Below are 17,307 nucleotides of genomic sequence, written 5' to 3'. Positions count from 1 at the left end.
GTGATGACAAAAGGTTTCATAACTGTCCTTGGCAGCCTATAGTGACATCCTCCCGTAGTGTACTAATATCATTTAAGTTTCCATGTTCTTATCTGCAATTGAAAATAGAATGTAGCCCAATCCTCTGCTGGCCTGCTGATTGCCTGCTGTGTCGTCTCTATTTCCATGATGAAGTGAATGCTATGCTGTTAACTGTCTGGTACCATCTGAAGACAGGGCTTTAGATTTAACAAACCCACTTATCTGCATATGTACTGTATTGCTGTATTCTTTCTTTTTGGAACTTTTTTTGTGAAAGTTGTCTGCATTTTAACTAATTAAATTATGGGAATTAAAATTACAAAGAATAACAATCTTCCGATCTCCTGTTTTAATTTGTTGATTGATGTTTTAAAGTTGAATCTCAACCCAGCTTAATATGGATGGACATTCACTGCACGGCCAAAAAAAGAAAAAAAAGTTGCTGTTTGGATTAAAATTGGCAGATGCTTTAAGTGTCTATGATTGGATCATTATTGCAGTGATTATTATGTTTCTAGCATGTTATATGTGTGGCAATAGTTCTTCTAAACCTAACTGATGGGGTGTGTAGCTTTTCATTTCTTAAACAACCATGTAGGAAGACACATCATGGCCATATTCCAGGATGACAATGTCAAGATTCATCAAGCTCAAACTGAAAGAATGGTTGGGAGGGAGCATGAAGAATCATTTTCACACATGAATAGGTCCAAACACTAAATTCATTGAAAGTCTTTGAGATGTGCTGGAGTAGACTTTACAGAGCGCCTGACTCTTGCATTGTCAATACAAGATCTTGACCAAAAATGTGTGCACCTCTTGATGGAAATCACATTCATTTCCATCAAGAGGTGTATACAGAGTGCTTGACTCTTGCATTGACAATACAAGATCTTGACCAAAAATGTAAAGTCTAACAATACTCAGAGGTGCCTATTCATGTGTGAAAATTATTCTTCATGTCCCTCCGAACCATTCTTTCACAATTTGAGCCTGATGAATCTTGACATTGTCATTGTCTGACAGCGTGGGTACAATGATATTGTAGAAATATCCTATGCACAGGCATATTTGACAGCCATGTTTAATTCTTCAGTCAAAAGTGTCCAATGATGGGGGTTATTAATAAAGAGGGTCAGACTGATCTATTCCAAAGACTCTTTCAGGGAAAGTCTGTTCACTGTTCGGCCAATCTACCTGAATGGGGAAATACTGAAACCTCTTGCTAAATTCACATTCAAACATATTTCAAATCAGCTACACAATCTGACATTAACTATCCCCCCCAAAAAAAAAGTTCTGTTTCTTATCCTCAGATAGCATTAAAAGAATTGTATGAAAATTTAAAGTTGGTCCAGCCAATGTGCATGTAACTTTACCAATCGGCCCTTTTATTTAGAAGTACTTGTTCTACCATATTATGTGTAGCAGTTTCTCCCATTCAGTGTAATATGTAAACTGTCTTGGCATATACTGTAGTCTTTGTCTATACATGGTGGACAATAATGGGGGGATGCCTTATGTAGAATGAAACATCTTTTTCTAGGCCATTGAAATCACGTCTTTATTTCATTGTGAGTGAAAATTTTAATATCAAAAGTGCCATTTTTTAGATAACTTAGTTAAAAAATTACTTCGATTACACGCTTATTTAAATAATTTAAGTTCTTATTAAAAATGATGCTGACCTAAGTTTGTGCTAAATAGAATTAACAGACAAATCCTTCACTCTTGCACAATGTTTTTAGTAACATTCAATAAAACATTTTAGTTTCAAATATACAGAGGGCCTAAACAGATCTAGTTATGGAGGGAAATTAGTTGAAAGGTGAAATTTTTTTTTTTTAGCATTTTCCTTTCATTTCCCAAGAAACTTGCAAAATTTGTCAAACAAAATTAGTTTTCAAATGTTCAAAAAGATGGAATAGTTTGTAGAGAATTGATGTGCGTGAAATCAAATACGAGAGTACACAGATGTCTCTCGCAAAAACAAATTTTCTTGAGAGAGAGAGAACATAGTTTCTTGGGGGAACAAATAATGTTCACATCACCATTTGCCCTCAGGGCTCCATTCGACTAATATCTGAAATCTCAGATGTTTTTGCCTGGTGATCCTCTTCCTAAAGGTAAATACTTTGGATTTTTGGTGGAATACAGAATCTCAGCTTCAGGTAATAAAACAACATTCTCAAAAAATCTTCTGGTCCTCAAAAGGTCCTCAGTGTTCACATTCATTCATGCCATCTTAAATAAGCTGCACTAATCAAACATCTTTAAAATCATTAAATAAGAAGTAACAGATCTCTTCTACCAGTGCTCTTTATGACACCCGTGAGCCTTGACAATCTCAGGGGTTGGAGTTTGTGTTCTGGAGGGTCTGTGATCTGAGATATTATGAACGTGGCTAACATTGCCTGGTTTGGGAGCATCCGAGTTCTCCGACAGTGCCTCGCTCTGACTACAAAGCCTCAGAGCCTGAGAGATAAACACATCTAGGTCAAAATGTTCCTCTCCGGAAGGATCCATCTGCGAGGGCTCTTCGTCGATTTCACAAATGGAGGAAGGCGGATAATCAGATGAAAATTGATGAGGAGAGGAAGGAGATGAGGGCAGCAGAGATGGAGGAGCGGAGAAGAATGGGGTAAGACTCCTGTCCTCATGGAGCTGGTGAGGGCTGGACAGTTGCAAAGGTGCTGGGATTTGCGTGTGAGAATGCGACAGCATTGTAGGAGACAGCGGTTGAGGAGGGGAACACGGGGAGGTGAGAGGTTCTTGAGGTGAACCGGGCGAGTGGAGTCCAGACTGTGTGCTCTCCACCCAGCGCGAGATCTCCTGAAACAGATCTCCGGGCTCGGCAGGAAGCTTCTCCACGCTGCCCCCTCTTGGAGCAGACATGCTGTTATGCCTCCAGTGAGACAGGTCCAGTATTAGCTTGGGTTCAGAGTAGTGCTGCGGCTTCCCTTCTCGCCACGCGATCTTATCCAGGTAGGACGGAGAGCCCACCTTGTAATCGCAGGAGGAGCCGCAGTCCAACTCTGTGAATTGTCCACAGACGCGCTCCAGAGACGAGTGGGACTGCTCCAGGAAGCGCTCTGCGGAGCTGCTGTGGGAGTATTTGCGAGGGTCAACCTGAGCCTCCTCGATGTGGGCCGTCGAGCTCGCTCGTGGATCTCTCTGAACTTCGTCGTCTTCTGCCTCTCCCAGCTCTGAGACGCTTTGCATGCACCCACACTGCTCCTGCGGCCGCCAATAAACGTCTGACGACAGACTCCCATCATACCTGGAAAAAGTGTATATGCAGTTTTAGCATACATATTGTATGAAGGTTTCATTCAAGGTGTAAATAAGTGCATATTAGCAATTAGTCACAGCATTATTTAAAGGAATGTTTTAGGTTAAAAACACCAGCATCTCTTTTCCCACATTTTTTTTTTTAAATTACATTAATGAACTAGGAAGTTTATAGGGTAGGACATTGTGCAAACAGCATATATGCTAAAAATATATAGAATCATGCACACTGTGTTAGTACATTTTTATATAAAAACAAACATTAAATATTAAAAGTATGATTTCTGAAGGACCATGTGACTCTGAAGACTGGGGTAATGATGCTGAAAATTCAGCTTGGCAGTTACAGGAATGAAAATATTAAAATCTAAAAGTTATTTTGAATCGTAATAATATCAGGCTGCACATTAGACATGTTAACAGTTGATCAGTGCGATCAAATCAATCAGTAAACTTGTCTGTGCTATCAAATACTTCTGTCCTGACCATTGTAAGTGCATTACTTAAGCCACAAATTGTGTTTTCTCAAACAGTGGTGGTAATGAAGACCATCTGCGGCATCCACATTCATTTCCTTTAAGCATCAGCATTTATACACTTTGCTAATATTTGATCATATGATGTTTTAAAAGTTCACTCCTGATCTTTGGTCTAAGCTAACAAGCTTTTTCACCTCTCACTGTTGGTTCTGATCAGTAAAGGAAGACTTTGTTTCAGATGTGCCCATATGGATACATAGAAGACAACAATGACATTCTTATTAAGCTGTCACAGAGTCCGCTATGAGATTTAATTATGCAGGGGTTTAATAAGTTTCTGTATTTGAACAGCATTCTACATCATTGGAAGGTCCTCTGGGTATTTCAGTGCCCATCTGTGTAAATTGCCTTTTACGTGACCCTTGTTTTCACTCTTCCAGCGCATGTACCCACAAACTTTTAACAATCAAACTTTTATCATTAAAGAACAACTGCAGACTTTAATTTGCTCTTTCAAAACTGGAATTAGTTTTTTTTCTGAGTTTCATTATGTAGTACCACAAGTTCTGCACTTTATTGGGTCCACAAATCTCAGCTCAAACTGGTTTTGTTTGCTACTTACTATTGTTAAAATAATGTTTTTTTCTGGCAAACCGTAACAATGTACCCGTAGGGTAACTAACCCGTTTCTTTGCTTGGCAAAGACATGCTGCATATAAGATGGTAAACTGCCTAATAATAAAGTTGCAACAAACCAATAAAAGCTTTATCTTGGTCATACTATGTCCTGGAAGTCAAATTAAAATATTTTTCTGCATTTGTACTGTACATAGTTTGTAGGAAAAGACAGACTGTTTTCAGAAAGAGACCTTCAAAACATTCAGAGAGTCGTATAAAATATTTTCATTTCATTTTGTCATATTTTTATTTGTTATGAGAAATATATTTGTTGCTTAGAAGCAACGAAACTGGAATTTCTAACTTTGATACGATGTGATACGATAATCGATACCATGGGGGAAACTGCCATATATACATTTTATCATAATTTTTTGATAATTTAGGTAATTTGTCCCAAATAGCTTACACAGGGAGGCTTTATTTGGAACTCTGATCTAAATTTACAAAAAAAGACAAGTAAACAGTCAAAATTGCAAACGATAGCACAAATAAATACAATAGAATAGAGAAACAAATGAAATGAACAATGCTTTAAGTGTTTCAGGTGAGTCTAACAGTAGTATTTGGGTAAGAAATATACAGAAATTAAATTAAAGTAATCAAATGTAAAATAACACTGGATAGTCTTTATTATAAAAATGAAATACAGATTAATTCTTACAATTAAAGTTACAAAAGTTCTGTAACTTTTGTACAGCCAAAGTCTTTTGACAAGGCCCTTTGGCCTTTTGACAAAGCCAGTCAAGAGCAGCAAGCGATTTTCTCTTTGTCTTTTGTCCTTTGATTAACATGACAGACATCAGTAGGTTTATTAGGCTGCTGTCACTTTAAGAGCATATGCACAGATCCAATATACTGTCACACAACATACATGCGTTTTCGTTCTCAATATTATATTGTATTATCCATGAATTAATTAATTGATTGTTTGATTATATATTACATTAAGCTGTATTACATTAAGTAATATCATATATTAATTACATATTACATTAATATATTATTATATAATATATTAAGCTGATTATATTTAGCTGTTTTAGTGTTCTGAAATCAGTAGTCTTGATTAATTTCTTTCCATTGTCACATAGTGTTGTTTTCAGTCAGCATACCTAAAATGATCCCTAAATGTATTATTTACTCTACTTAAAGGTATAGCGGAGGATTTTCTTTTTCCGGGTGGATCATCAAGACTATTGGTCCTCCTAAGTGTCAATCATTCTGGTGATATGTGCACGTAAGGCCGTCGTACGTGCTCGTGCACACGATTCACACGATGGCGTGCGCTCAAAACACAGGTTGGGCTTCCCACTGATGCCTCAGTCGCGAAGTTTCTACTTGACAGGTAAAGTTTGGCATGCTATTTGGAGGAATGCATTTAAAATCACTGCTAGTAAAAGTTAATGTAAGCTATGATTAGCTCGTGCATGCTCTCTCGTGCACACGTTTAATAGGTGAGCAGGTAGAGTGTTGCGCATGTGCATTTTTTCAAAAAGTGGAGAGGGCGGTTCTTTTCTAAAATTCGGAAAAATCCTCCGCTATACCTTTAATGTAATTATTATTAATTATATTTATTATTTTTTTATTTTAGTTTAAGGTCCATGCAAGAAATACAACATGAATAAAACCTTGGAGTGTGGATTCTACTTTAAAAAGTGTGGATTCTACTTTATTTGAAACTTGAACTAAACAATGATTTTTTTTCTAGCTATATAGATTTAACAACATTCTTTATAAAAGAGCAAGAGTTTACATTTTTTATATTGTCGCTGGTCTGTGTCAGCAGCAGTGGAACTGTGAGTGCCAGGAAAACTGAAACAAATGACACAGCTCTGGGTGCTGATAAGTCAGAGTGCCTCATGTGTGACATGTGAGAGGTGTACCTGTCCCAGTGGGAGCTGAGCGCATGACCGTGCTCAGTGACCACACTGTCCTCTAACTCGTCCTCTATGCGGAACGGCTGCAGGGAGACAGGCTCATCCTGAGGACACGAGTATCTCTGCAGGTATGAATGAGACAAAGCTGCTTCTGCTGTCAGCCGATCCATGGGATTAAAGGTGAGGATACACTCCAAGAAATCAATGCCTGAAATGTAGATTCAGTGTTGATGCATCACAGTATCACATATTTAAAAATATAATAATATATGCTCAGTTTACCTTTCTCCTCCACCTCTGGCAGTAGTTCTCTGAGTGACTTTTTGACCTCCCACCCTTGACCTACAAAAGAGGGCATGACCTTCAGCAGTTCCTGTCTGTCTTCCTCTCTAATAACAGGCACAGTGTCCAAAATCAGCTGCATCTGCTCCAGCTCATGAGCACCTTAGAGAAGAGAAACAAACAGAGGTGTCGTAACTTTGTCTGACCGCACCAGGAGTATTTACATCAGGGTGCACTTAAAAAATAATAATAATAATCATCACATTAGGACTGCTAATCTATTCCTATATCTGATAAATAAAAATCGTACAGTTTATAACAATTTCATCATTTTTAATTGTTGTCTGTATAAATGTAACCATATTTTAACCATTTTTTACTGGTACCTTATTTTTATCATTGATACATTTCTTGTCAGGTCACTGTTTTTGTTTTGAACTGATGCTTTGCATTCCTATTAGTTTTGTTAAATTTGCTTAAATGTATAACAATCATGCCAATATAAAAATATAGTTTGACACTAAATACTCTTTTTGTGTATAGTCCATAACTATTTGTTACCGCTATTTGTATTGTTTTATTTGACCATATTTTTATCATTAATAAAAAAACCTCTATTCTTGTCACTGCTTTTGCTGCATGTATAGATACTTTTGCAATATTTTATTTATTACAATCTTGCTAAGTACAGTGAAATGAAGATGATAGAAAAAGAAATCGATTGATATGACAGGTGGTCTAAACATCTATTTTTTCTATTTTTGCCACGTACAGCCACAAGAGGACGCTCTAAGACCGAGTCCGGATAATGAAGATTGATGTTCTTGTGTCTCAAGTGAACTGTAAGATCTATAAAAAACCCAATAGAGCAACAGAAACACTAATGACGGCCCCTTGCTCATTACTGAGGGCTCTTCTAGTCTTACCTGCGAACAGCATGCGTCCCGTGAGCATCTCAGCCAGAATGCAGCCTGCGGCCCACATGTCGATTGCTTTAGTGTAGTTATTTGGAGACAGCAGCAGTCTTGGTGAACGGTACCATTTAGTGACCATTCCCTCTGACAGGTATCCCTGCGTGGCAAAGATAAAAAGTACATATACACACCATATGCACAACAATTAAATGGTGTACTTCACATGATAATTGTCTTTTTTTTATTGTCGTTTTGAAGGTTGACAAGCTGAAAAAGAAATCTGTCTGAATTTGTACACCGATTTAAATATATTTAAGTAAACCTAAAAATATATCATATATCAAAAATATCATACATTTATTTGATCAAAAACACAGTAACATTAATATTTAAAATAACTTTTCTATTTTAATATATTTTAAAATGTAATTCATTCTTGTGCTGGCAAAGCTTAATGTTTACACGATCTTTCAGAAATCATACGAATATGATGTGGTGCTCAAGAAACATTTCTTATTATCATCAATACTGAGAACAGTTGGCTGCTTTATATTTTTGTGAAAACCGTGATACACTTTTTTCAGGATTATTTTATAAATAGAAAGCCCAAAATAACAGCATTTATTTGAAATAAAAATATTTTTTAACATTATAAATGTCTTTAATGCTTCTTTGCAAAATAAAAGTATTAATCGTCTACCAAACTGTAGTGATTGTGTAGTATAAAAAAAAAATATATATATATATATATATATATATATATACAGTGCTATGCATAAGTTTAGACACCCATGCTAAAGTTGACTAAAAAGAGGAATAAAAAATCATCTTTTGGAAATTGAACTTAATGCCTTAATTTAAAAAATTTGGAAATATCCAACCTTTAAGGACACCAATTTTCTTTGTGAATGAATAATGTATCGTAAATAAATAAATGTTCTTCCTTAAAATACAGGGTGCATAAGTTTGGACACCCCTATGTTAAATTCCCATAGAGGCAGGCAGATTTTTATTTTTAAAGGCCAGTTACTTCATGGATCCAGGATACTATGCATCCTGATAAAGTTCCCTCGGCCTTTGGAATTAAAATAGCCCCACATCATCACATAGCCTTCACCATACCTAGAGATTGGCATGGTTTTATTTCAGTTAGCCTAATAGCTGGTTTGATTTGCATTGAGAGATGATCTTATGGAAAGTACTCCATGCCAATCTCTAGGTATGGTTAAATTAAGGCATTAAGTTCAATTTCCAAAAGATGATTTTTTATTCCTCTTTTTAGTCAACTTTAGCATGGGTGTCTAAACTTATGCATAGCACTGTATATATATATATACAGTAGGGTGTAAAAAATGCCATGTGACTGTATCTGTATAAAGTCTGATGAGAATCAGCTGATATACAGTAACCCCATGACTCCCAATAAATCTCCCATCAGCTCATCCTTCCTGCCTTCCTTCATCCTTTCCTCTTCTTTCTCACCTCCCACTCTCCCCCAGGACTCAGGTGATGAATTATTTGTGGGATTTTAGCAGGCAGCCTCAGTAGGGTGGATCTGAAGGGTGATGGTGACACAAACGAGAATGATATTTACATATCCTGCTTAAACAGAGGGCCTTTGTCTTCTCACTGGAGCTGATTCACTCAGACCATTGAAACTGTTGACGATCGCAAGCAAGTGAGGCCAACAAAATGAGCAACGAATGAAAATGAGCAATAATGAGGACAAAATGTCAGGAATCAGGCATCTTGACCAACAAATGTCGGTAATGCTGATTTCGAGCTGTCAAAACTGTCAGTTCAACTTGCACACTGAGACAGACTCGACATTTAGGATGTTTTTACTGGCCAAAAATCCACAAATAGGATAAATATTTTTAGGATAATTATTCTTCATAAATTATTCTTTTATGATATTTATATAAAAAATGATCACAAAAATCCTATAATATAATATCTCCATGACAGCTTTACATTTGACTCTTGTGGATTGATTTGTTTATCAAGTTTCCAAAAGTCAAATCTGTTTCAAAGTCATGAAATATGATTAAGGAATTTAATATAGCTTTTTATACATCTGCTTACGCTGGTCAAGCCATCATAAATGAGCTACAGAACACAAGAATGGGCCCATTGGTTCCTTATTTAAATTATAGATGAAGTTCAGTGTCCACATCATCTTTATTCTTCATGTTGTATTGAATGAGTATAACCATCTGGGGCCGTATCAGTCCCCTGCCTGCACTGCTAGCATATGTGTATCCAGATGCTGCTGTGAATCCATAGTCCACTTATCTGTGATCCTCTAGATTTGGGAACTGAATGTTCCCTCCATGCTGAGAGGGGAACAGACGCTCTCAGCACTGAATGGCAGAGTTGCATGCACTTGCTCAGGGAATGGGTGAAGGGAACTACTGCCCTTAATTCACTCAAGCTCACTATACTCAGAGGTACAATGATACACTAGTGATTCTTCAGACTAATATAACCTGCACCTTTATTTTACAGGGGCAGTCCAGGCTCACTTGGTGATGAGACATGACCAAAGAAAAATAAATCCAGAGATGCTTTATTAGATTGAGATCTGGTGATTGTGGAGGCCATTTGAGTTTAGTGAACTCATTGTCATGTTCAAGAAACCAGTTTGAGGTGATTTGAACTTTGTGACATGTTATCCTGATGGAATCAGCCATCAGAAGATGGTACACCGTGGTCATAAAGGAAAGGACATGGTCAGCAACAATACTCAGGTAGGCTGTGGCATTTAAATGATGCTCAATTGGTACTAAGGGGCACAAAGTGTGCCAAGAGAATATCCCCCACACCACTACCACCAGCCTGAACCTGTGATACAAGGCAGGATGGATCTATGCTTTCATGTTGTCTATGCCAAATTCTGACCCTACCGCCTGAATGTTGTAGAAGAAATAGAGACTCATCAGACCAAGCAAAGTTTTTCCAGTCTTCTGTTGTCCTTCTATAATCAGTGCAAATTATAGCCTCAGTTTCCTGATGTTAGCTAACAAGAGTGGCACCCGGTGTGTCTTCTGCTGCTGTAGCCCATCTACTTCAAGGTTTGATGTGTTGTGTGCTCAGAGATGATTTTCTAAGGTTTTTTAAGGTACTGTTGCCTGCTCAACAGTACTCAACTGTGCTCAACTGTTTCTTTCAGCTCAAACCAGTCTGGTAATTTCCTCTGATATCAACAAGACATTTTCACCCACAGAACTGCTGCTCTCTAGATATTTTCTCTTTCTCTGATCATTCTCTGTAAACCCTGGAAATGGTTGTGCGTAAAAATCCCAGTAGATCAGCAGTTTCTGAAATACTCAGTCCAGCCTGTCCGGCACCAACAACCATGCCATGTTCAAGTCACTTAAATAATCTTTCTTCCCCAATTCTGATGCTCAGTTTGAACTTCAGCAGATGGTCTTGCATGCCTAAATGCATTGAGTAGCTGCCATGTGATTGGCTAATTATATGCTTGTTTTGGATTTCTTATTTTTGACTTATGTTTTTGAAGCAAGATCTGGCACTTTCAGGTGTATATACTCGTATCCTATAAGAACATATTCCACTAATGATTCCTAATGAGACCGGCTGAATACTTAATTTTGCACAATAAATATATTGTTTTATAGTTAAACATACCAAAACATTTTCTTTAATTGTCTTGTCTAAATGTTTGTGCATTAAATGTGGCTAAAGTGTACAACTTTTGAAGCCACTGAAGACAAAGCAGCTTTGAGACTTTGATAATAAATGAATATTTTGAGCGACATGAGAGCAGAGGGACGCTGCTCTTATAGAGTCTGCAATCTCAGCTATTTTACTATCAGTGCATGGCATTTTAAACTGGGCTCTTGCAAGAATAGTCCATCTAGTCCATCATTTCCTGGGTAAGGCTGTCTTTATTCTAGCTTTTCTTTCCATCCCAAACTGTGACTATCCCCCTTCCCTGATCATTCACCCCACCTTGTCCTGTCTAACACAAAGCTCTCCATTCATGTTGTCCTCCTGGTCTGCTAGTGTTACACACTGAGCTCTGCTAAATAATACAGAAGCACAATGAGACAGTAAAGTGCCACATTAATCTTTCAGCTCCTATAACATCAAGGTAATTGTTCATAATTATTGTGTAATGCAATAGGGCATAATGTCAAAGTTTGAAAACATCTATCTATGTAAAATGCACCAAAATATGAAGTAACTTTAGACAGACTGTAGTTGTTATATCAATAGGGTTAATGTAGGGTCACCAGGATCAAATAATAATAATATCTGCATAAAACAAAACACTGTGCCCAAAAATGCTTCAATAAACTCTCCAAACAACTATACAAGCTTAAAAAACTATATTAATAGGTATTTTATGTACAAAACTTGTCTAAACTAACTTTTAGGAATATAAAATTACTTACAGATGCATAATAATAATCAAAAAAATTGATGTAGCATAGCAGATACTGCTTAAATTGAATGTGTAGCTGCCTAGACCTATGACAATGAGAACCATCAAAAAGATTAAAAGCAGATCTAAAATACTTCTGTTCCTAAGGAGGTTATGTTGATGATAAAGCTGTAAATGGATTAATATGTCATTATCTTTATAGCCCGTAGCACATGATAATTGATAGGAAATGTGATTCTGCTAATCAAGGCCAGACTGTAACTGCAGGGTGAACCGCGACGAAAGCTTGTAAGGCAGTACAGACAGTAACAGTATGACAGTACATACTACTAACATCAAAAAGTTCCCAAAAATGAACTAATATATCCAGTTATTCAACATGAAGTGAACCAAACCCTTACAAAAAGTACTGTGTGCTTCGGTACCATACCACAGAAGCTGCATGCATCAGATTGTAATAGTGCTTTGATATATATTAGATCACCTGGTACTCTAAACAATAACCTGGTACATGAACAAAAAACATGTTATTGCCATACACACACATACATATACATACATACATACATATATGCACACACACACATTTACTAAAACTCAACAAACTAGATTAACATCTTGATGAGTTTTGATAGAATCGATATTGTCTTTTTATGACCAATACCAATGCAAATTATTTCCATATTTCCAATTTGGAAATATATAATTTTGTTATATGTTTGCTGTATAAATGATCATAAAATGCATAAAAAAATGCATAAAATGCAATAAATGATTATTTTTTAAATTATTATTATTTCTATTATTTACATTTTTGCAAAGGTAAAAATGGTCACAATCTCACAAATAATCCATTCTTTGGTCAATGTCTTATTGCTAAGCTAATTATGAATATGTGATTATTATTGTTATATTTCTTTTTAATTAAATAATGTATAACTTAATAATCAATTAAACTACAACAATAAGAACATAATATATATTATATATTATTAGTTATTCCTTTTTGATCTAAACAATTTTCTTTCCAAATGTCTAATTGTTACGCTTCCTTGAATGAATGAATGTTAAAATGTTATTATCCATGATACTTAACTAATGAATATTGTAGAGACTCACCAAACGGTGCCATTCATCAATAGACCAACTACTACAGCACTGATAACAAATACATTTTTGAGAATTGACAAAGAAATATCAGTCAGATATCTCTATTGGAAACCATTGTACTATTTCTACTAACAAAGACCTATCTAGTAGATACCAGTTATTCTTTCTAGTGAGTGAAGCATTATGTGCTGCAGTCATTCCTACCTTGTGCGAGTAATGTGGGTCGACAATGCGAGCCAGGCCGAAGTCTCCGATCTTCAGCAGCATTTGCTCCGTGTTGATAAAGATGTTCGCAGGCTTGAGGTCACGGTGCAGCACGTTGGCAGAGTGGATGAACTTGAGCCCACGAAGCAGCTGATAAAAGAGCAGGGTGGCGTGTTCAGCTGGCAACGGCCCTTGCTCGAGTAACCGTGCCAGGTCAGTTTCCATACACTCTTGCACAATGTATATTGCCGGCACATGGGTCAGGTCACGGGGTAAAGGGTGACCGGACGGCCCCAACACATCATACACCCTGACCACGTTCTCATGCTGAATGCGGCGGGTGATCTTCACCTCCCTCAGAGCGTGTTTTACGCTGACGGCATCTCGCATTACCAGCTTCTTCACTGCCACACGCAGGCCGCTGCGCCTGTCCACCGCAGAGAGGACGAGCCCTGACGCTCCCACGCCCAGAGGACGCAGATCCTGGTAATGTCCCCCCAGGTCAAAGCCATATCGGAATGGGGATGTATTTTGCCAGGCCATTGCTTAGAGAGGAGCAATTGGGCATTGCCTGTGAGAGGCTGGAGAGAGTAAGGAGAATGATAAATAACCGAAAAATGTAATATTTTATTACAATCTATAACTCAAATTACAGCTGCATGAAAACATTAACACTTTTTCTTGAAGAGAGAGATCTTAAATCACAGTGGCACACTAGCAAAGCAATGGGGGCACAGTACTGGGTGGAATACAACTCAACACCCTAGTACAGGGCAAGTGTTTCCATAGCAACATCCCACAGTCAGCCAGTGCCTGCTGCACACAGCAAACACTCTGAAACGCAGTCTCCCAGGATTCATCTCTACCCCAAAAACACTCCATGTTATATTCAAACTGAATTACACCCCTGCGCTGGAGTTTGAGGTTCTCTGTGATGTTTGACTTTAACATTAGCAGCAGCATCGTGGGCGAGTTTCACTTGCCGTCTCGGGCTCCAGGCTGTCCTGTACCCTCCATGCTCCTCACGCAGCTATGTGTCATGCTCCTCGTGCATTCCCTTCAGAGGAGAAAAACAAATGATTAGATACTGATCACAATTACAATAAACATATGGACAAGTATGCTTTAGAAGTATGACCAAATGAACATTTTTACAGTTCATAGTTTATAATATTTCAGCTTAGTAGTTTCATACATTTATTATATAAATAATGAGCAAAAAAGCATCCAGTGTTATTCCATAGACTTAAAGGGATAGTTCACCCAAATATGACAATTCCGTCATCATTTACTCACCCTCAAGTTGTTCCAAATCTGTATGAATTTCGTTCTTCTGCTGAACACAAAAGAAGATATTTTGAAGAATGTCGGTAACCAAACAGTTGATGAGTGCCATTGACTTCTCTGGTATTTTTTTCCATACTATGGAGGTCAATGGGGTCCATCAACTGTTTGGTTACAGACATTCTTCAAAATATCTTATTTTGTGTTTCAAACAGGTTTGGAACAACTTGAGGTTGAGTAAATGATGACAGAATTTTCCTTTTTCTGTGAACTATCCCTTTAATAGTCTGATATCACTACAATACTATTTCTTGTTTTCCGAATTCGTAAAGGTGAACTTAGTAAGTTTAAGTTTACATTTAGCTGGCTCTTATTCACCTCAATGGAGTGCAGCAGTGTCCGTTCACTTTTCAGCTGCATTGGTTCTGAAAGTATTTTTCGCATTTACTTATTCAAAAAACCTTGTTAAAATGGAACAAGTCATGAACCAAACCAACCAGCTACAAGGTGAATCAAAACATTACACACTTTGATATGTAGCAAAAAGTATTTGTAAATCGGACAAAAAGACAAAAGGTACAGAGTGTGTACTTAACGGCTTAAATGAGGGAAAAACTAAAATCCTATGAAGCTTTGTGAATGACAATCAAAATAAAACTGATGGAGAAACATGGGACATGGGAATAGGTGGGCACAAACGATATATTTTGGTGATTTGTTTGCTTGTTTTGTTTTCTGGTTGGTGGAGATTTCTCCACAGAATCATGGGTAGTGTTACACCAGTAATTCTGCTGTTGAACACGATTTAAAAAAATAAGTTGAAATAATGCTGACCGACAGCTTCAACGAAAGCATATACCATTGATTAAAAACCTTTTAGCTCACAGTAGGTCTGTCTTTAATGGTTTATATTATAAGTTATCAACACAAATCAATTCCTCTATTGAGAAAAAGAATGGGAATTTCCTTTCTGCATTCTATGCTAGTGGTTTTTGGACTCTATACTGGCACATATTGGCATGAATGCATCAAGTTGTTTTTTTGTAACCTATTGAAGCTACTCCACAATGAAGCTGTTTATCTCTAGTTTTGTATGTTTTTTCTCAAACAGTATCTCACACTACACACATCCATTTAATGGACATTGCTACTTTTATTGTTTATGCTATGTAAAGTGCCTTGAGCAATAGATAAAAAAAAAAAGTTAACATTATAATTAGAAGTAGTAGTAACTTATCAATAGCGTGACACCACAGGTCATGTGATGTCAACATGTAGAACAGATTTTTCTAGAACACTGATACGTTTAGAGTAGCCTTTTATTGAGATTTCTCAAAAGCGTTGTTCCTTTTTGTGTAGGTTCAAACTTTTGAATAATAATAATGATAAAAATAAAAATAAACAATTACTGACTGAGGAATCTAGTATAAACCAATGGGACCAGACTAGTGTGAGCCAAACTTTATAAATAATGCATATGACTATGGCGCTGACCGTGGAAGCGGATGCAATTTGTTGTTGAACGTTAAAACAGAATGTATACGTTTATTACGCTGAATTATTTTTATTGTTCATATTTACGCACAACGTTTGGTAACGTAAAATAATAAAAACGGAGAACTTAAGCCTGTGAATGAAGCACAAATGAAGCTGTGGGTCCAGCTGAACACACAATAGGCAGCGCTGCATTCATTCGCCTTTGTGTGACAACAGTAACGCCTGTATTTGGTTCTGAAATTTAACGGATACATACACAAACCCGTGCGTAATATACAGAATAAGAGCAGTTTCACTCGCAAGTCAACGCAGAAGTGACAAAAGAGCCTATAAACCTAAGAAATAGAGTATAGAATCAGATTTTGACAACACTATCTTCTTATCTTCCGGCCCATCCGCGGAGAAAACTACAAAGGCAGCGATGCTCCTGGGTCTCTTACCGTCGCCTGCCTTTGTCAGCTGCTCCACGGGTTTGCTCTATTTGTGTTGGAAAAAAATACAAATGAACATACTTTTCCACCGGGAAAGTGATGTTTTCGTAGTTCAGAGTTTGCTATTGAATCGGCACTGGTGCAGTCCGGTAGATGGAGGTTTTAGTCTGTCAGTTTGCTGCTGCTGCTGCTGCCGTGAGGAATTTTCCGTGTGTGTTATCAGAGAATAACATAAGATCTTACCCGTGATAGTGTCAACGGGAGAAACCGCCGAGAGAGCGTTCATTTGAGATACACTGCATTCGTTCGCCTCCCGGTGTCCCTTTCCCACTGTGTGGATCTACAAGCTTTTCTTTGGCAAAACTCGTCGGTGCCCCCTTGATGACGTCACGCACTCCCCGTCCATCAGACGGTGATCCTGACACCTGCGGGCTTGTGCAGGACAAACACATCCTGTGCTTAAATGATGCTCTTGACTGGTCAGTGGTCAGGGCATCTGTTTTCAACATGAAAAGTGCTTCACTATACCGACACACTCATTGTTTTACAAAGTTGATTTATTAGCCTAACTATAAAAAATAGATTTTTTTTTTTTTTTTGTGGTAATGTTTGTACACTGCATTTACACACTGTGTGTGTGTGTGTGTGTGTGTGTGTGTGTGTGTGTGTGTGTGTGTGTGTGTGTGTGTGTGTGTGTGTGTGTGTGTGTGTGTGTTTTAAAAATCAGTCTATTCACACACACATCCCCTTACAAATTAAGTACGGTTATAAAATAACAGGTCACTGATGCCACCATTTCCAGAGAACGATCCAACTACTTTTTTG

The 17,307-nt window shown here is 37.4% G+C and overlaps 1 protein-coding gene across 2 annotated transcripts; it reads right to left on the bottom strand.

Moving 5' to 3' along the window:
• Positions 1-1,563: 1,563 nt before the first annotated feature.
• On the bottom strand, positions 1,564-16,860 carry mapk4 (mitogen-activated protein kinase 4). 2 transcript variants are annotated; one of them, XM_079898165.1, is made up of 7 exons: positions 16,726-16,860; positions 14,254-14,327; positions 13,271-13,851; positions 7,558-7,702; positions 6,632-6,793; positions 6,356-6,557; positions 1,564-3,301 (listed from the first exon to the last, which is right to left on the bottom strand). In XM_079898165.1, exons 3-7 carry the CDS (start codon positions 13,811-13,813, stop codon positions 2,329-2,331), a joined length of 2,025 nt encoding a protein of 674 aa, XP_079754291.1. In that variant the 5' UTR covers positions 13,814-13,851; positions 14,254-14,327; positions 16,726-16,860; the 3' UTR covers positions 1,564-2,328. The 2 variants fall into 2 exon arrangements, with proteins under 2 accessions (XP_079754291.1, XP_079754292.1); XM_079898166.1 differs by having other exon boundaries at positions 16,492-16,816.
• Between the last annotated feature and the right edge of the window lie 447 nt (positions 16,861-17,307).

The sequence above is a fragment of the Squalius cephalus genome (genome assembly GCF_949319135.1).
Source record: "Squalius cephalus genome assembly, chromosome: 16".
In the NCBI taxonomy this organism is placed as follows: Eukaryota; Metazoa; Chordata; class Actinopteri; order Cypriniformes; family Leuciscidae; genus Squalius; species Squalius cephalus.
This window is presented reverse-complemented; position numbering and strand designations above follow the sequence as displayed.

Bases quoted from the DNA above. Each gene is read 5' to 3' on its own strand.
- mapk4 (XM_079898165.1), bottom strand. From the start codon at position 13,813: ATGGCCTGGCAAAATACATCCCCATTCCGATATGGCTTTGACCTGGGG. The intron at 7,703-13,270 runs GTAGGAATGACT...TTTGCCACGCAG, and splicing joins ACCCACATTACTCGCACAAG to GGATACCTGTCAGAGGGAAT. The intron at 3,302-6,355 runs GTACACCTCTCA...CACTTTTTCCAG, and splicing joins CTCAGCTCCCACTGGGACAG to GTATGATGGGAGTCTGTCGT.